The following is a 21,267-nucleotide window of genomic DNA, read 5'->3' as shown; positions in this document are numbered from 1 at the left end:
TCTTTTATAAGTGAGAAAAACATCTTATCCAAAACATATTTTTCCAATAATGCAGTGAAACCTCTTTGTCCCCCAAAGGCTGAACCAATATGAAATAATGGCAGGCATCACTCAAGTTTTCCTATAACATGATCTATTTACATAAATACGTATATGTGTATTTATCCTATCTATATAAAATTTCTTTACAAATATAACATATATTCACTATTTTTTAAAATGGAAACACTATGCAATCACGAGGGAGGTAAGTCAGCCTGTATTTGACCCCATAGAATTAACCCACTATAAAAATTTTCAGATGTGTCCTTCCATTCTTTTATCTGTGATCATATATATTTTTCAATTTTAAATACTTCTTTCTATGAGTTTTAATACATATATAGATTCATTTACTTCCACCAAAATCAGGATACATAACAGCTCTATCATGCTCCCAAATTCCTCTTGTTATCCCTTTGTAATAATATCTTCCCTCACCCCTAATCCCTGGCACTCGCAAACACCTATCGCTAAAACTTCGGGCTTTTGAAAATGTCACATAATGTCATGTAAATGGAATTATAGAATCTGTAACCTTTTGAGACTGGCTTTTTCACTCAGTGTATATGAGATTCATCCAAGATTGTATATCAATTACTTATTATTGTTGAGTTTGTATGAATATACCATGGTTTGTTTATACATTTTTGGGTTGAAAGACATTGGATTGTGTTCATAACTCTGGTGATTATAAATAGAGCTGCTATAAATATTTGTGTACATATTTTTGTGTGACCATGTTTTCATTTCTCTGGGGTTTAAATATCGAGGAGTAGGATTAATGAGTCATATGAGAAGTATATGTTTACTTTGTAAGAAACAGTTAAATTGTTTTCCAGAGTGGCTATACCATTTCACATTCCTAACAGTGCTTGCTATATGAGAGTTCTAGATGTCTTACATTTTTGTCAGCTTTTGATATCGTCAGGATATGTTATTTTAGCTATTCTGATAGGTGTGTAGTGGTAACTTGTACGGTTTTAATTTGCATTTTTCTATTGGCTAATGATGTTGAACATTTGTATTTATTTGCTATCTATATATCTTCTTTGGTAAAGTGTCTGTTTAAGTCTTTCACCATTATTTAATTGGGTTGTTTGTTTTCTTACTGTTCAGTTTTGAGAGTTCTTTACATATTGGAATAAAGTCCTTTGTTAGTGAGGTGATTTACCAATATTTCCTCCCAGCCTGTAACTTGTTTTTTCATTCTCTTAACACATGTAGACATTAACAAAAATAAAATCATGAATTGCATGTTATTTTATAATAACATGCTCATTTTTTTGCTTATTTTTAGCAACATATCTTTAACACCTTTCCATATTACTAGTTCTTCTCGACATAATTTTAATGGTTGCAGACTATTCCATTATATTCCATTTCACTGAACAAGAACATCAGACCAGGCATTTCTGTGACCATGATCAAGACAAAATGTGACGCCTTTGTTATTATGTACCATAATTTATTTAACAAACTCCTCTGTGGAACATTCTGGTTGTTTTCTATTTTTTACTGTTAAAAATATTACACTGGTTAACATACTTAGAGCTAATTTTTTTCATACATTTAAAATATTTCTCTAAGACAGATCTTGCAAATTACATATATTTTAAAGGCTTTTTCAAAAATATATAATTCCAACTTGCCTTTTGAGAAGGCTATTTAACTCTCATCATCAGAGTATGAAATAACATCAGGCACTATCATTGCTTTTTAAATTTGCTTCCTTGGTAGATTAAAAAAAGTGTGTCATTGGTTTCTTAAAAATATGCCAATCTTTTATTACAAATAAGGCTGACTATTTAATTGCCTTTGCCACTCATATATTTGTGTGTGTAAGTGTATGTGAATTGTCTCTTCATGTCCTTTATGCATTTTTATATAGGAATAGCTCATCTTTTGCTTATTTTTTCTATAATAACTCCTTATTTTATTGCAATGTTTTCCCCCAGAGTTTTATTTCAATGCACCTTAATTGTGCAGGCCCCTTTGAGTTCTTGTTCGAATTCATGGAAACCAAGGATCTACCAGTATGAGAGTTGCCAGATTTAGCAAATAAAAATAAACAACAAATACTTTTAAAATAATTATACCCCAAATAGACATGGGATATATGTGTACTAGAAAAATATTCATCGTTTATGTAAATGTAACTGGCATCCTATACCTTATCTGGCAACCCTAGCTAGGAGTCACACCTGCAATGGAGTATGGCTTAATTGGGTGTTAGTTTCCAAAATTCTGCAAAAATTGTATAAGGCCGAAAGTGTCATTAAAGTGCCTTAAGTAGCTTTCTAAGTTCAGTATGCATGGACTTCTGCCTTCTACCCTTTTTGATAATTTTTATGCTCAAAGAACCTCTCAAGAAAAGAAGAAAAGTCACTGGGAAGATGCCTTGTCATTCAAACTATCTCACTATTGTGTGAAGTGTTTCTGTTTGTCTGTAGGCCCTTTCTATTTTATATCAGTTTTCTAAAAATGTTTAAACTTGTAGTTATTGGTAGTTGTGGTGGTTCAACAAGATACAAGGGAAATTCATCTCACATGGGTATTATGTTCTAAAGTTAGCTCTTAAGGAAAACATGACCACGCTGTGACTCCACTGAATCATTTTTATACAGTTACCCTTCAATCTAGAGTCCCCAACTCCCTCAGCCCAAATTTTATTTTCAATAAACATTCCACTCTCAAATTACTCAAATATTTTTCTTCTGGGGGAACCTGTGTATTTTGGCCCATTCAGTAGCTACTTAAGAGCAATCATGGTGACGGGCCTCATAGCGCTTGTTGTGCAATCATGTCCTGTTTCATGCATCGTTCGTCTTTGTTTCCCTTTATGGATGCTTTTCTATGAGCTTTGCCCAACATTTATATAGTGAAATATACCTAGAAATACTTGGAAGTTTCAATCATTAGCCAGGATTCCAAAGCAACATGTATAGAATGATGTGTTCGTTTCTCTCAAACACAATTTGTGAATGACATCAAATCTCATTTATTTTTAGCATATTCCAAACACTTCTATGAAATAAAAAATTTGTAATTCTTGCTCAAGTGCATTTTAATAGTGTTTGGCTTGTAGTCAAAGACATTGTCATATTGTCTGTATTCTCTTAAATATATTTATATCTGTACTTATAATACAAATTCAACATATTTATATTAATACGTGTATAAAAATGTTCACTCAAATTGTCATTTTACATATCAAATATATTTCTTTTATTGGTTAATACTATCCAAATACACTAACTCTCTTTATATTCTAATTTTCAAACCCACCATGGTTTAAAAGAATCACATGGCTCTGGTCATTGCTATGGTCTCTGGAAAATCTGGTTCATTTTTGAGGAAATTGGAAGGTCAAGGAGCAGCTCAAATATTTACAAACAAATATGCATACAAATATATACATGCATAAATATACACGTACACATATATACATATACATATACACATATGCATACACATGTTTAAACTTTTTATCATGGAAAATTTCAAATGCAGAAAAGTAGAGGGAATGGTATAATCTTCCTGTACTAATATCCAACTTCAACAATTAACTTTTTCACAGCAATAATATGCATTTTAATAAACTTTTTAAAAAGTATAACATACACACAAAAAAGTATACTGATAATAAGTGTACAGCTCTATGAATTATTACAAAGTAACAGCACCCAGATAATGACCACCTAGATAAAAATACAGAACACAACCAGCACTGCCCCACCATGTGCCCTCCTAATCATTACCTCTTTATACCTCCCTAAAGGCAATGACTATCCTGACTTCCAACGCCACAGATTAGTTTTGCATGTTTTTGAACTTTATTTTAATGGAATTATATGAGTTCTACTTAATATCATGTTTGTGAGATCAATATATGTTGTATTTAGTAGTAGTTTGTTTTCATTGCTGTGTAGTATTCTACAGTAGAACTATACTATAATTTATCCATTCTACTGTAGATGAACTTTAGACTTCTGTTTTGGTGAATACATCTTTTGGTAAAAGTAAGTAGGCATTTAGATCTAGGAGTGAAATTTCTGGTTTCTAGAATATGTGTGCCAAACGATTTTCCACCAATTTACACTCCCACTGGCAGTGTATAATCATTCTAGTTGTTTCCCATTTGGTATTGTTAGTCCTTTAATTTTTAACTCTTGTGCTGTGTGTAGCTGTATCTTATTGAAGTTTTAATTTGCAATTCCCTCATGATTAATGAGGTTGAATATGTGTGTGTGTGTGTGTGTGTGTGTATGTATATATATACATATACACACACACACACACACACACACACACACACACATATATATTTTTTTTTTGACCATTGGCTATCTACTCTTATAATGCATCTTTTCTATCTCTTGCCTATTTTTCTACAGTTGTTTTTTTTTTTTTAATTGATTCATAAGAGTTCTTACATCTTGGATAGGAACACTTCAGTATTTACATGGACAGCAAATGTTGCTAAACTGCATTTAAAAGATGCAAGGTCATGAAAGAAAGTATTAACAGAATACTAACATTGTTGTTCACTGCCTCACTTATAAGATGAAGGGTGAATCGCTTAAATATCTATAAAAATTATCACAATCTGAGTTTGAAGGTTGGAGTTTACCCAACTGGGGTAATATTTTTACCTACTGGCCTATTTTTGAAGTTTCAAGAAAAAGGCAAATAAATACATGTAGTGATATAGAGGAGTGAATGGCTGGCTAGTTACCCAGATAAGTCGTCCACTAGATGGCATATCTTCGTGAGAAAGAGAGAAGCAGCTCCTGGTATTGGGAACTGGCCTGGTACTCACACCTAGGCCTTGTTGAGCATAAACAATTTCACAGAATATGAACATCAGACAAGGCCACTCTGACCACAGTTAAGATAAAACATGACCCTTCTGTAATTATGTCTAAACAAAAGACAAAAAAACTGAATATTGTCCAAACCCCAAAATGGTCAACATCCCCCTATTCTAAGAACTGACTACTGTTGTGTGTGTGTGTTGTTTTTGTTTGTTTGTTTGTTTTTACCAATTACAGCTTTAGCCTCAGTCTAGTCTGCCCCACTTCTAGATAAGACTTATTAAGATATCCAGTCTTAAGAATTATTCTTGCTTCTTGGCAGTATCTAATCCAGAGCAAAGCTCTAGCCTTTTATACACTCCCTCAAATCATCAAACCCAAGCTTGAATCTTATAATGAGTACCTTTCTAATATATTTTTACTGAGACAACCCATGGTTCCCTATAGTGTGCATTCTCCCTCACTGCAATGAGTAATAAATGCAACGAGTAATAAACCCAGCCATTGTTGTGTTTCTGGTTGTCTTTGACTAGAGGTCATTGACTTGGGGAATCCAGAACAATCCAGCAGCCTAGTACAACTTACTTGTCAGAAAACTGAAAACTGATCTATCTCTGGGGTAAATTTACATTAGCCACAGACACAGAAACTGATGGATAAATAAAATTATTATTTTAAAAAGCAAACCCCGAATTGTCAGAAAAGGCAAATATATAGAAATAGAAAGGAGATTAGTAGTTGCTTGGAGGAGTATACAGAAAGGGGATTAAATATTAAAGGTCATCTCATAAGGGTGACGTCCTAAACCTGTATTATGGCCGTGGCAGCATAACTCAGTAAACTTGATAAAAATCATTAATTTGTACACTTAGAGTGACCTGCATGGTATATAAATTATAGCTCTATAAAGTTGTAAAAACAATCCGAGAGGAGATCAGCTATCTGAATCCAACAAACACTCTCTCTGTAAGCAAACTACATGGCAAGCTACACTGTAAACAGAAAGTTGGCTGGTGGGTATAAATTTAGAGCAAGCTGGATTAGCTAAAGGCATACCTGTTTATTGCACTTCACTTTACTGTTTCACAGATGTTGAATTTTTTTACAAATTGAAGGCAAGACCCTACACCAGCAAAAAAAATTACAACTTGCTTTATTGCAATACTCACCTTATTGTGGTGGTCTGGAATCACACCCTCAATATATCCAAGGTATGCTTATATATGATTAGAATATGTCTATCTACATCATCGAGATACTCCATCAACAGCTCTGCAGATACAGTCTTTGGGCCAGACCAGTGTCTTCCCTGAGTAACTCTTTGCCTTTGTGGCTTTCATTTTTCCGGGTTCTGCTGCACAAATAATCCCTCTTCTGGTCCGACTTTAGCTTATAAAACAAGTCTCGTTGTCCTGGGGACCATTCTTTTACCTTAAAATATATGAAGATCTCTCACACGTTGGCTCTGAACTACCATGAATTGTGTTTTTAGCCCGTTATTCAGGGCCAGTTTCATTTCCAAGTTGCAGTGCTTAGACTGGGAGGGAAGGTGTCTATGGATGACTCATTTCTTGTCCTTTGGACTATCACAATTTTATATCAGAAATTGAAGGTCAGTGAGGTGACTTTTATCTTCTAGAAAACCTTAAAAGCCCATTCCTTTACAGGCATACAACAGAGTATAGCTGTTCTTCCTGCAACTTGACACAGAAGTGGGTTGCCAGGTAAAATACATGCATGTCCTATAGAATATTTAGGACATATATGTACTAAAAATTATTCATTATTAATTTGAAATTGAACTTTGGGCATCCTGTAGGTTTGAGACTAAATAGAGGCCCTGGGAAATGCAGAAAAACAGGCTGTCCAAATTACTTTGGTGGAGCAGGCTGTCCGAATTACTTTGGTGGAGAAGAGTGGAAGAAACAAACACCAGATATTTAAGAGTCTTAAATCAGAGGAGGCAAATGTCTTCTGTAGCAGAGAAACGGAAAAAAATCGTATTCCTTAAGTTTTACAGCAGAGTCACAAGCATTAGCACTTTGAGAAAGGGCGAATCACAGTCTGGGGTGCATGGAAGGAAAATTTCATTTCTTCCTAGTTTGGAATTGGAATCCCTACTCAGCCTTTCTGTATGACAGCACCCACGCGGCTGGGCAATTCCATTTTATTAATTGGGTGGGGTGCGAGAAGAGCTCTCCACGTCACGCCTTAGGTACTGCTCGGACACCGCAGCAGGTGACCCAGCAAACACCGGGGTGGGCGTTTCCTTGGAGAGTCCGGATCCGGATGTAAGGGGTCGGATCCGCCCCGCGGCCAAGGCCCGGCCCCTGGCCCTCCCACCAGGCCTGCTGCATGGGATGACGTGTCTGAACTCTGGAGGCGGAAGCAGGGAAAAGGTCGAGGGGTGGGAGTTGGCAAGGTGAGGTTAGCCAGTTTTGCGCATGCACTGGTAGGACCGTGTTGTGTTGGGATTCCAGAAACCATTTTTATTGAGGAATACTCCACTTCTCCGGGTTTTTGATGATGCTGAGCTCGGAAGATTGAGGAGGCTGAGAGGTTCGGAGGGAAGAAGGTTGGGGATCGGACTCCCACGCCGTTATGGGCTCGGCTTCAATGAGTAGCCGAGTGGCTGCGGGCAGTCCCGCACCTTTCTTTTCTCTGTAAAAGGAGGTTAACCTTGTTTGGAAAACCTGAGGTTTATTTCAGCGCTGAAAGTCTGTGGTTCTAAATTCTGATCGCTAGAATTTCTGTGGTCTGGCCAGTACCAATCCTGTAGTGCTTTCCGGTTACTTGCACCTCTTGTCTTTATGTGTCAGACGCTGCGCTAGGTTCTGGAAATGTAGAGATGTAGGTTGCAGAGATGAGGTCCTTACTCCATGGAGTTTACATGTAAATGGAGAGTGAGACAAAGCAAATAGCCACACTAATTCGATAGTGGTAAGTAGTGGTAGTGTGGGATGTCAGGGAGGCGTTAAACAGAAGAGTGATATTGAAGAAATTAAAACCTTTTTACTACCGAAAGCTTTTCTGAAAGAGTTAATTGAGCCACATGCTAGCCAGAAAAAGGACCAGGTCCTGGGGCATGCAGTCTAAACCACCACCAGCAGCAGCGCTAGACAGAGAAGACGAACTTGTCTGCTGTCCTGGAATGGATGGGGCTCTTTTTTAATACAAACAGTTCGGAGAAGAAAGATGTGTTTTGAAGGAATTTAAATTAGCTATAGATAAAGAAGGTAGGAGCCGGTGAAGCGGGGTTAGTTCCTGCATGGGTCGTAAGAAGTGTTCGCTCTTTTGGACTGGTTGTGGGCAACAGTCTAGAGAATGTAGTGGCACCTGTTGGTAGGCTATTCTCTAATTGTGGAAATAACTACATTTGGAATTTAATTCCAAATTTTATCATACATTCAGTAATAGTATCAGTCTGTTTTTTGCCTATAGCTGTTAACTGATTAACCTTTCTTGTCTCTTCCACCTTCCAGCCGGCTCTAATTTAATTTACGACATCTCAGAATTTCTCTCTTGTCAAAGAATTTAAAGAGTTTTTTTAAAGGTTGCTCTTGCCAGAAGTGGAATTTGAGAGGCAATTATAGTAAGTAGTCCTAGATAACTAAGATTTTGGCTTCGACTGGGGTGTAGCTGTGGACATGGAAAGTATTGAAAGGGTTTAGTCTAGTTCAGTAGCCGGGGGAACAGAACTTGCTGAAGGACTGAGCGTGAGAGAAGAAGACATTTAGGTTATCTCCTAGGTTTTGGGGCCTGAGAAGCAGGGAAGCAGCGATGCCATTTTCTGAAATGGAGAAAACTGGGGGAGTTACAGGTTGGGGTAAAAAAACGGGTAAGTGAGATCGAGAAGGTCAAGTATTTATTGGTGCCAAATTGATGATAGTAAACAAAAATATTAGTTTTCTTCTCCTTTCTTAATTGAGAGAACTTCTGCTTCCTCTTATAGTGGAAGTCTTTGGGACTTCAATTACAGAATATTGTAATTCCTTTTCCTTAACCTGATTTGCTTGAGGGAGACTAAAAAGGGGGGAAGTGACACTTTCACTGCTAGATTGGCTTTTGTAAAAATGGCTTGTCATTCCTCTGTGCCAAGAAATGTGTTATGTGCTTAATGTACATTTTTTTTTTTCCATTTAATCTTCAAACAACATTAAGAAGATGGATGTTTTCTCTCTGCTTCCCAATTCTACTACTTGGGACTTGATTAACTTGCCCAAGGTCATATGACTAGATAGTTTCACGCTGGAGCTCCTAGTGCAATCTATCCTTGCAAGCAAGAATTTTATCTTACATTGTTCTGGTTACTCTACAATATAAAAGTGATTCTTAACCTTTTTGCAGGGTCATAGATCCCTTTGAAAATTTAATGAATGTTACCAGCTTTCCAGGGAGATGTGCAAACACCCACAATAATTTAGATAGGATTGCATGGGGCTCCCCACTTTTCTGAATTCTTTTAGTGAACTTGCCCATTCCTGAATTCCGAGCTTCGGGTTATAATTCCTTGCTGTATAGTCTGAGTTGATGCACTCTTCTGAAGTATTTAGTTGAACCTTAAGGCTCAACTGAATCGACTTTGTCACCAAAGCAAATTTCTCCTTGAAAAATACTCGGAAAATGCACCACACACATAAACTTAAGTGCACAAACACGGACATGATGCCACTGCAATAGGAAAAACAACAGAAACTTGCTCTAGGATAATCAGATTTCTATTTCGCTAGAACTACTATCCTCATTCACTGAGCCCTAGGGTGTGCCCCCATGTCCTCCTTTGCAAAGAAATGTCAACACTACCTTCTATTCGCCTACTCCTGTTTTTCTCCGCACCTCTTTTCCACTCTTAAAGAGGTCTTGTTTGTTCTATGCAATCACTGCCCCATGCAAGAATGAGCCACTGCATCCAGTACTTTGAACCTGTCTGTGCACACACCTCTGAGTAGCTGTTTCTTTGAGGATTTATGGCTGTTCTTCCCCATTTGTTTCCTCACCCTGCTCTCAACCAGGTGTTTACCAAACTTCTCTCCACCAACTTCGCCTCCATCAGCAAGGACTCTCTGGAGCAGTAATAGGGGGTTGGCGTGCTGCGGTCAGCGTGGTGTGGAAATTTAAGAGATGTGCAAGGGAAACTGAGACAAAGTAACAAGCCGGCAGCGTCAGCCAAGCGGGACGATCCACGGCGCTCCAAGGGAGCTCTTAGATCCGAATTTGGAGTAGGAACGTGAGCGCCGGAACATCTCTCCCAGCAACCATTCAGCCGGCCCGCTGAAAACCTGGAAAGTGGATTTCCTTCCCTGCCTCCCGGAAGCTCCGCAGGGCGCTTGCTGCCGCTCTCACTGAGCATGTGCAGGCAGCATTGCGCATGCTCAGTCTAGATCCGGCTCGGTTTCTGTTGCGGGACCCGCCGTATCTCCTAACGCAAGCGGAACTGTCCGTCGCGGGCTGGCCTCTTTCAGCTTGGGTGGCCTTGTCGTGTCCGAGGGCTCCCCGCCCCTCATTCCCTTTTCTCCCCTTCGGCTTGTCTTCCCTTTCCCCGAAACAGCCATCATGAGCGCAAGGCTGCCGGCGTCGTTTCCACCTCGGTGGCCGCGGTTGTTGCTGCTGTTGCTGCTCTTGCTGGGAGCGGCCCCCGGCCCTCGTCCGGGCGCAGCTTTCTACTTGCCCGGCCTGGCACCGGTGAACTTCTGCGAAGAAGAAAAAAAAAGCAACGAGTGCAAGGTGGGTGAGGCCCGGTGGACCTCCAGGTGCACTGTAGGAAGGGGAAGTCTCCCTCTGCGGGAGAAGCTGGGGTCCGAGGGGAAGGAGGCGTAGCAGGGGGTGGGGCCGAGTGTCTCCTGAAGCTCTTGGGCTTGGCCGGGTGTCGGTCGGAGGCTCTGAAACGGCCCTTGAAAGGGGCGTAGATTCTGTAGGACTCAGTGGGCCTCAGGCTCACCTCCGTCTCGTGGGCCGGGTTGCACGAGCAACGGTATTCAGTTTTCTTGGAGCAGGGACTATGTGTGTGGCGCACCCTTGGAATTGAATGCGTGCATGTCAGCAGCAAGCGTTCCACGAGTGAGTTGTTCGCCTACAGCTCTGTGTCACGCAGTCCAAACAGGTAGACCAACTGGTCTTCCAGTAACTTTATTTCATTGCTTCCTGTTTTAGTCTACTTTTTGGACCAACTCCTGGTTGATTCTGAGAGCTTCTTCCTTCTAGGACTTTTATATTTTAACTTCACGTTTAGCGGTTAACCGGTTCTTACTTGTGAAACATAACTCCCAGAACCGCGTAAACTGCATTAATAAAGAGTTGTTGTAATGGTTGAAACTGTGCATTTTTATTTTTCCAGTGCAAAAAAAAATTTTTAATGTATAAAAAATAAATAAGATCCCACTAGTTTCTCTTAAGACCTTCAAACTCAAGGTTTTCATTTTAACTGCTAATAAAAGATATAAGTAACGTGCTTTTAGGTTAGTCCGTATAAGCTATGATGATATACATACATAATTATTCTAAGATGGTAAAATTTAACATTTGGGGCTTGAGGATCTCTTTGAAACCATTAATAATTTTAACAATTCAAATAATCGTTCAGCACACTTTTACAATCTATAAATAGATTTACTTATTAAGCTTGATTTTTTTTCTTTTAAAAAGTGGCTGTTTATTTTATATCTGCTGGCTTTACTATAGCTGTTAATTTGAACTTATTTTAGGGCATTAAAGAAGCTATTAAATTTTTCATAGCATTTTACAGTTTCTGTTTAAAAACTTGGATCTCTAAAAATATCTAAGGACCTTTAAGTTTAACTCAAGTCAATAGTTGCAATTGTAACTCTCATACCCTGCAGTGCAAGAAGCTTTTACTTTGAGAATTCTGACTGAAAGAATATAGTGCTTCCTAGTGGAAGGGAGAGCTAGTCTCGAAAGCACACTGGTTTTTCCATTAAATATGTTAGTAACCAGCCTTTAAAACCTAGTATTTGGTCTTTAAATTTAAATTTAACAGCAATTGTGTATTGTATTCCTTGTGCCTTAGAGACAATAATATCTGTCTTCTAGGAACCTCAGTGAAGGACATAAATTTGAACAGATTATTGAAATCTGATATGTTATAAAAGATTTATGTCCAAAGTACTCTAAAACAGGAATGAGGAAACATCTGTGGATTGGAGTCTTTGGGGAAAGCTACAGAGAAGGAAGTGACATTTGAGATGGACTTCAGAAAGTGATTATGTGTGAAATTTACAGGTAGTCTGCCAGTTAGATGATTTTTGTTTTCTCAGCAAGGTCCTTTAAGTAGCTACTTTTTTAGTTAATTTTTGGTTAATCTCAGAGAGTCCTTTTGAATTTTTAATTTTCAAAAGTATAGGGATAAAACAGGCAAGGAAAAACACCATTTTTCTGAAGCCTTAGGAATGCATCTTTGTTGCCAGCTGCGTTCACATCTCCGTCAATGGAAATAACTGATCAGAAGAAAGATATACTTTGAGCAGTTTTTGTTTTTTCCTACAATTTGACTAACTGATACAGGGAGTTTAAAGTAAACTAATATTTCTTCTCTTTGCCTCTCAAAGGAGAAAAACAGCAGTTTAAAATTTCACTGCTTCGATCGGGGTATTAATAATTTTTTTCCAATCCATTCCATATTTGTTAAGAAGGACAGTCTTGGGTACACTATTCAGAAAAAGCTGAAGGGACTTATTTTAAAAATTAGAAATGGAAATGATTATTTCCAGAAGATATGATTAGAGTAGGGAATCAAGAGTTTAATGAATTGGTCAGGTCATTGATAGTTTCCATCTGAAACAGGGATAATCATTTGCTAATTATCTATTCCCCTTGAAAGATATTGTGCATTTCTTAGAGGAAAAGTACCATATTTATCATTGTGATATTAAAAAATATTCATAAGTGTACAGATAGAACAAGTATTGATATCTTCAGCATAAGTGTAATTATATAGTATAAGTCTTTACATGTACTGTCAAGTCCGTGTCCTGCATTTCACTCAGTGTGTACATTGAGAGACAGACAAAAGAATCCTGAGGATTTGGTCATTTTCTCCTCTCAAAATATTTTATGTTCAATTTACTGGCAATAAACAGAAACAGAAGTTAAGTGCACATAAAATTCTGTTTATATTGCTCTGACTCCAATTTATGATCTTTATTCACCTTCATATAAATGCTATGACTGAGTTCTGTGGTTTTTTTTCTTTTAGCTTGGTATCATTGCATGCACATACATTTGAATATCAACATAATGTACATTCTTACTGGTTTTTCTTGACTACATAGTATTTCATTCTATTACTGTACTATGGTTTACTTAACCATTTCTTGCTTGTAGAGCAATTAGATTGGCCCCAAATTATCTCTTATAGCTTTGATAGAATGTATTTATCAGGAATTACTGGCATATTCCCAAATTACTGGGTCAAAGGCAAGAAGCAATTCTATAGCTTTTTAAATTTAATATTGCCAGGATTCTTTCAAGAAAAGTAGGTTTTGTGCACCTGAAACTACGGGATTTCGTTAACCAGTGTCACCATAATAAAAATAAATAACCTGTAAAAAGAAAAAAAAAAGATAGGTTTAATTTATAACACCATTAGCTAAATGATTCCACAATATTTTATAGTTTTTGTTTTTCATTTTAATAGCTATGTGATGGTACCTAGGACATTTTTAATGCTACCTTATTTTCATAGCCGTTGAGGTTTCTCTTTTTTAATTTATTTCTTTTATTTGCCTTATTTTCTTAGTTTTTGAAACCATAGTAATAAAGGATTCAGCCACATAATCCCTTCCTGTAGAGTCCATTTTACTTTCTTAAAATCAAAGGACAATAAGTTGACTGCAATAAGTAGAATAAAGCCCTGATCAGAAGTGAAATAGATCTTCCCAGGGTAAAATGTGCAGTTCTGATCTATTTTGTGAAAAGTTTTGGCAGTTTCAGTTAGTTACCACATGCTGTTTAGGTTTGGACTGAGTCTTAAGTGTGCTGAGTAGCATTCTGATAGCTAATAGCTAAAGATTAGTGAGCAGTTGTTCACCCTTGCTACTTTTTAATTTTCAGTAATTACTGGATTTTCAACATAAATTCAGACCCAATAGCTAAACTCTATAAAACATCTGCTTCTCTGTTACTATTTGATCTCTAAATCATGTTCTTAGATGAAAGATTAAGGTTTTCTTTCCTGTCCAATAAGGAAAGATAACCGAACATACCCACTGTTGTTTTTTTTATTTTTTTTGAAGAATATTTAAATGAATTTAACAGCTTTTTAATAAAAAGGAGACCAAATCAGAATCATACTTTTAAACTTAATTTCTTGATAGTTATCTTTAGACACTCTTAATAAATGGTGTGTCTGTTATTTGGGGAGCAGTTGCCTATGAATATGGAATAAGTCAAATTTAAGAGTTCTAAATGTTGCTCTGGACACAAACATGATTGTATATCCACCTGTTTTAATTTGACCGTAGAAATAGTTTGAAGATTTTGAACTATCTGAAGAAAAAGTATAATTTACATGTGTACTTATCAGTATAATTGACACATTTATTTATTGATATGTAGTTTCACATTCTCATAGTTTTCTCTGGAATAATAGCATTGATTTTTAGCTTCTGAAAACTAATCAGTGTGTGGGAGTTACAGACAGTGTTTCAAATATGAAATCTGGCATGGAATGAGTGACTTCGATAAATTCACATTCCAACAATTGTTCTTCCTTCTGGTGAACAAGTACATGGAGCTAAGTTAGAAAGTTTGCTTTCCAAATAAAAATTTTGAATAAAATTATTTTAAAACTGTGATTGTTCATTATGGTAGATCTGAGAACTAGGATTGGGAAAGCAAGCAAGGTGCATGTGGATAAAATAATATCCTGTTGCCTTTGGCTCTCCACAAAGGGAATCCCTTCCAAAGGTATGTACGTGAACATCTGAAAGAAAACCACAGGTGTGCTCCATACCACACACCCTCCTCATACTCACACAGACACAAGTAATTTCTAGAAACTGTTTTGTGCTGTTAGCCTTAGAGCCCAGCTCCTATTCTTGCAGTTTTCTATCATTGCCCTCTCAATAAATGTTGTAATTGTCGCCACTTTAAGTATACTCTAAAAGGAGATTCTCTGTTGCCATTAAGTATCCATGAAAAGCTTTGGAGGAAATTTATAAAAATTTTTCTTTGTTCTTATTCTCAACTTTCAGACCTATTTATTGCCCTTTGCTATTGATATATGCCAGGTACACACAAAGTAATACAATTGTAGTCTTTGTTAGTGATAATTATATCATTAATTCTCAGAACAACCCTGTGGTTTTTAGATAGGGAAACTGAAGCTGAGTAAAACATAGTAACCTTCTCAAGAGTACATAGCTAGTAAGTAGTGAATCCAAGGTACAAACCCAGGAGTGTCAGAATCTGAAGTTTGGGCTCTTCATTGGAATACTGGTTTATCTTCCCTACTGAGCACTCTCTACTTCTTTTCCTGCCTTACTCTGGAGATCCTTGGCTGTTTATAATCCTGGACTTCCATAGTTAATATAGTTATTATATTGTTTTCTCTGATACAGTCTAAAATTAAAATTTTATTTTTTGGTGGTGTATGGAGAGGAAGAACCTTAGTATTTAGGTGATCATCTTCTAGGCATTGCAGGTCAGATAACTCAGAGCTCATAATCATCCATTTGTGTGTTCCAGCATTTTTTACTATGTCTGCATTAAGATTTCTCTTCAGAATTTTTGCCACTTCTCCAATATTTAACAGTTGAAGCTTCCATAGCTTTTCTTTTTTTGTGGCTTTGCCTTGGTATCTCAAAACCCTCATTGTCACTTGCTTTGATCCTTGTACAAAGTCACATTTCTTTACTGAGATTTCTTTCTACCTTGAAAACCAGTTGTTGATATGGGGTCTCACAGATGTGATGACAGTTAGGTAAGATGTAATAAAAGCAGAGACAAAGGAACAAGGAAATAGGGGGGAAAATGTAGTTCTGTGGCATGGCTTATGTGTCTTAAAGCAGTAAAATAGACTGTAGTTGTGACCAATGCTGGGATCAGATGTAGAACTGGGCAGATTAGAACTAGAAATAAAAATTGTACATTTGGGAGAAGAATTTAGAAAGGAGACTATAGAACTCCAAACTATTTCCGTTATGAACTTCTTATGGTGCATTGTAATCAGTCTTTTTGTATAAATCTTCCTTTAGAATTTATAGTCTTTAAGATTTATTTATAACTTTCTTAAAATGTTTACTGTTGTAACAACTTTTCATGCTTTTAATAACTCAATTTGGACATTTTGAAAGTGGGATGTGAAGTAGCTAAGTAACCTTCAGGGCTCGTTCAAGTTATATCAGTGATATTTTGGAGTCAGTTGTCTATTTAAGGCAAATTTCCAGAAGGAGATGCACTTAATTTTTGGATGAGGAATAAAAATGTTTAGAGTGGAAAGTGACCTTGAAATTAATCAAATATTGCCCTCTTATAGCACATTGCTATTTTAGTGATAAAATTAAATCCCTTAGAGATTGAGTAGGTACCCCAAGAATATATAAATAGCTTTGTCACTCTTTTATTTTCTCGAATATTTATTTTGTCTCCCATCTGGATTATAAATTCTTTGAAGGCAAATGTTAATGTGTTTTGTATTATCACTCACAATATCTAGTTCAGGACATTGTGGGCATTAAATAAATACAATAATTGAATTATTTTGTTTGTTTTCAGAATTATTTGTTAGTGTTCTTAAGTTTTCACATACATTGCAAATTCTATGATTTTTCCCTATTTAATATTTCTTTTGAAATCATCCTCCCTGCTTCTTGAACATTTTCCACACTAAATTTTACTCTTTCATCTTTATTTCTTACTGTTTTGATTTAGGTCCTGTCACTTCATAGGACTAAATTCTGCCCTCAACTGTAAAGCCTTTTCTTTTTCCAACTCTTACTGTGACATTTTTCAAAATTCAAATAAGTTGGAAGAATAGTATAATGATCACTTGTATAGCTACCTAGACCCCTAGAGCCTACAGTTGTTTATATTTTTCTCTATTTGTTTTATCTGTGTGTGTGTGTATTTTTTAGGGATGCACATCATGATGGTTTAGTGTACTTTTGCCCTTGATTGTAACCACAAAAAGTCATTAGCGGTCTCATTTCCTTTCTCTTTTCTCTCAATTTTTAACATTTGCTCTACTGCCATATTATGAGGATCTCATTCTTATAATACTTTTGAAATTTTATTGTTTCACTAGAAGGATCAATATTTAAAATACAGTATCATAATGTAGCATATTTACAAATGTAAATTTCTCTATGATGTTAAATGTATCATTAATTTTAACTTACATTTCTTAGCATGTTTTAAGTGAGATGATGATTCTTAAATTTTCAGATTTTTACAATTTAAAAAAGGAAGAATGAATAAAAGTACTGCAAAACTAGTCAAGATGAATTGAATATCTAAGGTGTGTTTTGATTAGTTCACTGAACAACTGAAAAAGGTCCATAATTTATTGATGATATCTGTGGTGGACTAACTTTCTTATAAAAATAAATGTGGAAAAGTGTCAGAAGAGACAAAGATGAAAAGGACAGAGTAGCAAAAATTAAAAGTGATGGTAGCAACAGTTGAGTTTACTTTTTTTTGAGGTAGTAGTCCAGTTTTTGAACTTTTTTGTCTTAAAGTAGAACAAGTAATTCCTAGCTCATAAAGTTATTATGAGAATTGTGCTTGATAATTATTATCTTCTTCCCTAGAGTAATAGCTAAGAAGAGAGTAATGAATAGGCATAAATAGGAGTTGAGAATGCTTACTGTCTTAAGTGTCCTTTGATGGAAGGAGAAGAGGGAGGACCTCTCACAGAAACCCTCAGAATGATCCTTATACTAATAAATATTTAGATTCAGGAATTCTACTTTCTGTAAAATAATAAATAATAATAGCTGTGCTTATTTAGTCATTTAACTTATTGCATACTCACTGTTGACCAGCTTCTATGTCGTTTTCAGTTATTACCTTGTTCATTACTCACATTAAAAATTATTACTTGCCTAAAAGCTCATGTTAAGAGTAGACCTGGCAGTCTGACACAGTGCTTCCTCCAAACTGAAGTCACGTTCCCTATTTATGTGCCATATGTTAAATTTTGTTTTTAGGTGAAAAATTTGTGAGAATTGTTTTTTTGGATTTTGCTATTTTGGAAGATTTTGTGGACAGCCCTTAATAATTGTAGACATTCTTATAAATCACAAAGTAAGGCTAAAACATACACTTGTTGGGTGGCATTGTTAATACTCTTGTTATTAGGAACAGAATTTGAAGCTGCTTCACCAGATCAGGAAAACTTGGCAGATAAGGTTAATTAATTAATTAATTAATTAATTAAGTTTATTGGGGTAACATTGGTCAATACAATTATACAATTTTCAGGTGTACATTATAATTTGATATCTATATAGTCGATTGTGTGATTACCACCCAAAGTACGGTTTCCTTCAGCTACCATATATTTGATACCCTTTGCCCACTTCACCCTCCCCCAAAACCCCTATAGATAAGGTAAATTTAATGGGGATTTGATATTAGCTAAAATACCAAGAATTATAGACTAAAATGAGGTAAATGTGGTTATAATCAGTTAAAATAGTACTAAATTATATAAACAAAAGAGTAGCATGATTTCTAGAAGAGACATTCAGCTGTCTTATAGTTATTCAAGACTTACAGTAGACTTAGAGGGAACCAGTGAGTTTGATTTCTAAAATTTTGACAAGATTGTTATTTAAAAAGGTTAAATTGGAATTTAAAGTGGTATAAGTTAGCTTAAGGTCAGAATAAGGTAAAGAATAAATTCATGGGGAATAGTAAAAGTGGAGACAGATTTCCAGGACAGGTGCTTGAGGCTAATTTGGATCTTAAATTTAGCTGAGTATGAACGTGAAACGTTTCATAGTATTAAGCTCCTGTGTGTAATACAAAGTAAAGCCAAAAGAATATATTTCCAGAAGCTCTCTTAAATTTATATGAGAGAGCAAAAAGTAGTAAGTTAATTTGGTCATGAGCAAGTTAGTACATTTGAAGAAAAACAATAATTATATTTTTGCGATAATGAGCTCTAAGTTGTTAGTTAAAGAACATAGGAAAGAGATGAAGAGTATCTATCATTGAAGAATTATGCTTATGATCAGAAAGGGTAATGAAAAGTAACAATGTCATTCTATACATATATGAAACTTTGATGTCTAAACCTCGAATATTGCCTGTAATTCTCAATGAAATACCTTTTGAGAAAGATACGAGGGTAGGGCAAGGTCCCGAGAAAAGCATCTGGCATGATCAGGAAGATAGACAAATCAAAAGATTAAGACCTTTCTGTTTTGAAAAATTAAGACTCAGGAGATATGAGAGAAGTCAGACAATGAGTAAAGGGTTTTCTCTCAGTCTTATTAATCCTGTAGCCAAAATATGTACTGTAAAACTTCAGAGAGAATATCATAGGCTAAGCAAAAATTCTTGTCTCATCCATTGGGTAGAAATAGAAGAAACTTTCACCCTAAGTTTATATGCCCTTGAATAGTGTTCTAAAATTTTTCACATAGCATTAGGTCTTTGAACTCTGCGCCTGTTTTAGGTTCTCTAGGAATTTAAAGAATATTGAAAAATATCTAGAAACCGGAGCTCAAGGACAGGGTAGGAGTCCATTCCAGCTTGCTGCCTGTTTTTGTAGAGTCCTTAAGCTAAGAATTATTTACACTTTAAAGTGATTTGGGGGTGGGGGGTGTAAATCAGAAGAATAATATTTAGTGGTGAGTGAAGATCAAATTTCAGTGCCCATAAATAAAGTTTTATTGGGCGACAACTATGCTCATTCACTTATGTACTGCCTATGGCTGCTTTCGCACTACAATAGCAGAGGCTGCATGTCCTGCAAAGCCTAAAATATTTACTCCCTGGCCCTTTAATAAGTTTGCCAACCCCTGGGATAGACTGACAACATTAGAGTTATTTTTCCTGGTAGAGGATACATTGTAGTGACTAGAATAAGAATGATAAGTATATGAAGAGGGGTATATAAGCGGTACCAAGCAGCATTTTATTGTTTTCTGTTGTTATGATAATATCGAAGCCATTAGCCACCTATGACTACTTAAGTATAATTAAAATTAAATAAAATTGTAAAATCATTTCTTTAGCCACACTAACCACATTTTAAGTGACCAATAGCCGTGTGTGGCTAGTGGCTACTATATTTGACAGTGCAGACAGAATATTTCCATCATTACTTAAAGTTCTATTGGACAATGCTGCATAATAGTAAATACTTACATAGTATTTTGTTCTTGAATCTTCTCAAAAACCACTTGAGGCAGGGAGTAGTATTACTTCCATTCTACAAATGAGAAAACCGAGGCACAGGGAAGTAAAGAAATTTGCCCAGGATTACACAGCTAGTAAATGTCTGAGTCGGGATTTAAACCCAGGCAGGTTAGCTCAGAGTCCCTGTTCTTAATCACTTCGTATTGAACAAAGTTGAGAATAAGGAATATACTTAATTATAGCTCGCAGATTTAGCTTATATGGTGAAAATGTGGCTCTTCACATTTTGAAACTCAAAGTCGTGTAGAGTATACTAGCTACATTCCTCTCTAGAAATAAATCTAGAGATGTGTACTGGATTAGCTTATAGGAACCTTTCAGTCTTCATTAAGATATATTTAAAAGAGTGTTTGGAGTCTGATGTGTCTTCATAGCAGTAAAAACTATAATTAGTGAGCATCATTTTGGCAGAGTAAGCCATCAGCTGGAATTTTGCCTTCACAACAGTTATACACATATGTGTATTCAAGTATGATGTAATGCTTAAATGTCGTATCCCATTATCTTTTTAGCTAAAATGACCAATAATATAGTCTTGACTATTACGCAAGAAGACACACATTTGTTGTGTGTTTGAGATAGTGTTGCCATTAAGTTGTCATTTCATTTGAGTAGACTTTTTGAGTTGCATATGATATTGTTTTCTGTACTGTATTCAAAAGTTAATGTCTTTTTCCCATTTTATAACATGAATGTTGGATAAGCATTTTAGTGGATCAGCAGTGTAGTTTAGGCATTTTCAATTCTGAATATCATTATATTGATTTGGTTTTACTTATTTGTGTATTTATGAAGTACTTTATAACTCATCAGTACCTCTGCGAGGTAAAAACTTTTTCCCATTTTGCCGATAAGGAGACAGAAGCACTCTTGAGGAAAATGAGATATTAAATAACTTGACCAAAGTCACACAAGTAGTAAGTGATAGAACTGGCTGGGGTTTGAACCCAGGCAAACTGCCCCAGAGTCTGTACGCTTGCCTGCTATGTTTTGCTGCTTTTCCATTGACAGTGTATTATCAGTTTGT

At 36.0% G+C, this 21,267-nt stretch overlaps 1 protein-coding gene across 4 annotated transcripts in view; it reads left to right on the top strand.

The window, feature by feature from the left end:
• Positions 1 to 7,284: 7,284 nt before the first annotated feature.
• The window catches only part of TM9SF2 (transmembrane 9 superfamily member 2), a 47,624-nt gene continuing 33,641 nt past the window's right edge, over positions 7,285 to 21,267 (top strand). The window contains exons 1-3 of one of the 4 annotated variants that reach the window (XM_025044976.1): positions 7,290 to 7,415; positions 8,339 to 8,448; positions 9,869 to 10,580. In XM_025044976.1, the coding sequence (XP_024900744.1) occupies positions 10,410 to 10,580 (171 nt within the window). In that variant the 5' untranslated portion in view covers positions 7,290 to 7,415; positions 8,339 to 8,448; positions 9,869 to 10,409. Of the gene's footprint in view, positions 7,416 to 7,500; positions 7,797 to 8,338; positions 8,449 to 9,868; positions 10,581 to 21,267 lie in introns of those variants that run through there. The other 3 variants (XM_015587367.2, XM_006909388.3, XM_025044977.1) reach the window with 3 other exon arrangements.

The sequence above is a fragment of the Pteropus alecto genome, unplaced genomic scaffold (genome assembly GCF_000325575.1).
Source record: "Pteropus alecto unplaced genomic scaffold, ASM32557v1 scaffold13, whole genome shotgun sequence".
Taxonomy (NCBI): Eukaryota; Metazoa; Chordata; class Mammalia; order Chiroptera; family Pteropodidae; genus Pteropus; species Pteropus alecto.
The sequence above is the reverse complement of the archived record's forward strand: the minus strand, read 5'-3'. Positions and strand labels throughout refer to the sequence as shown.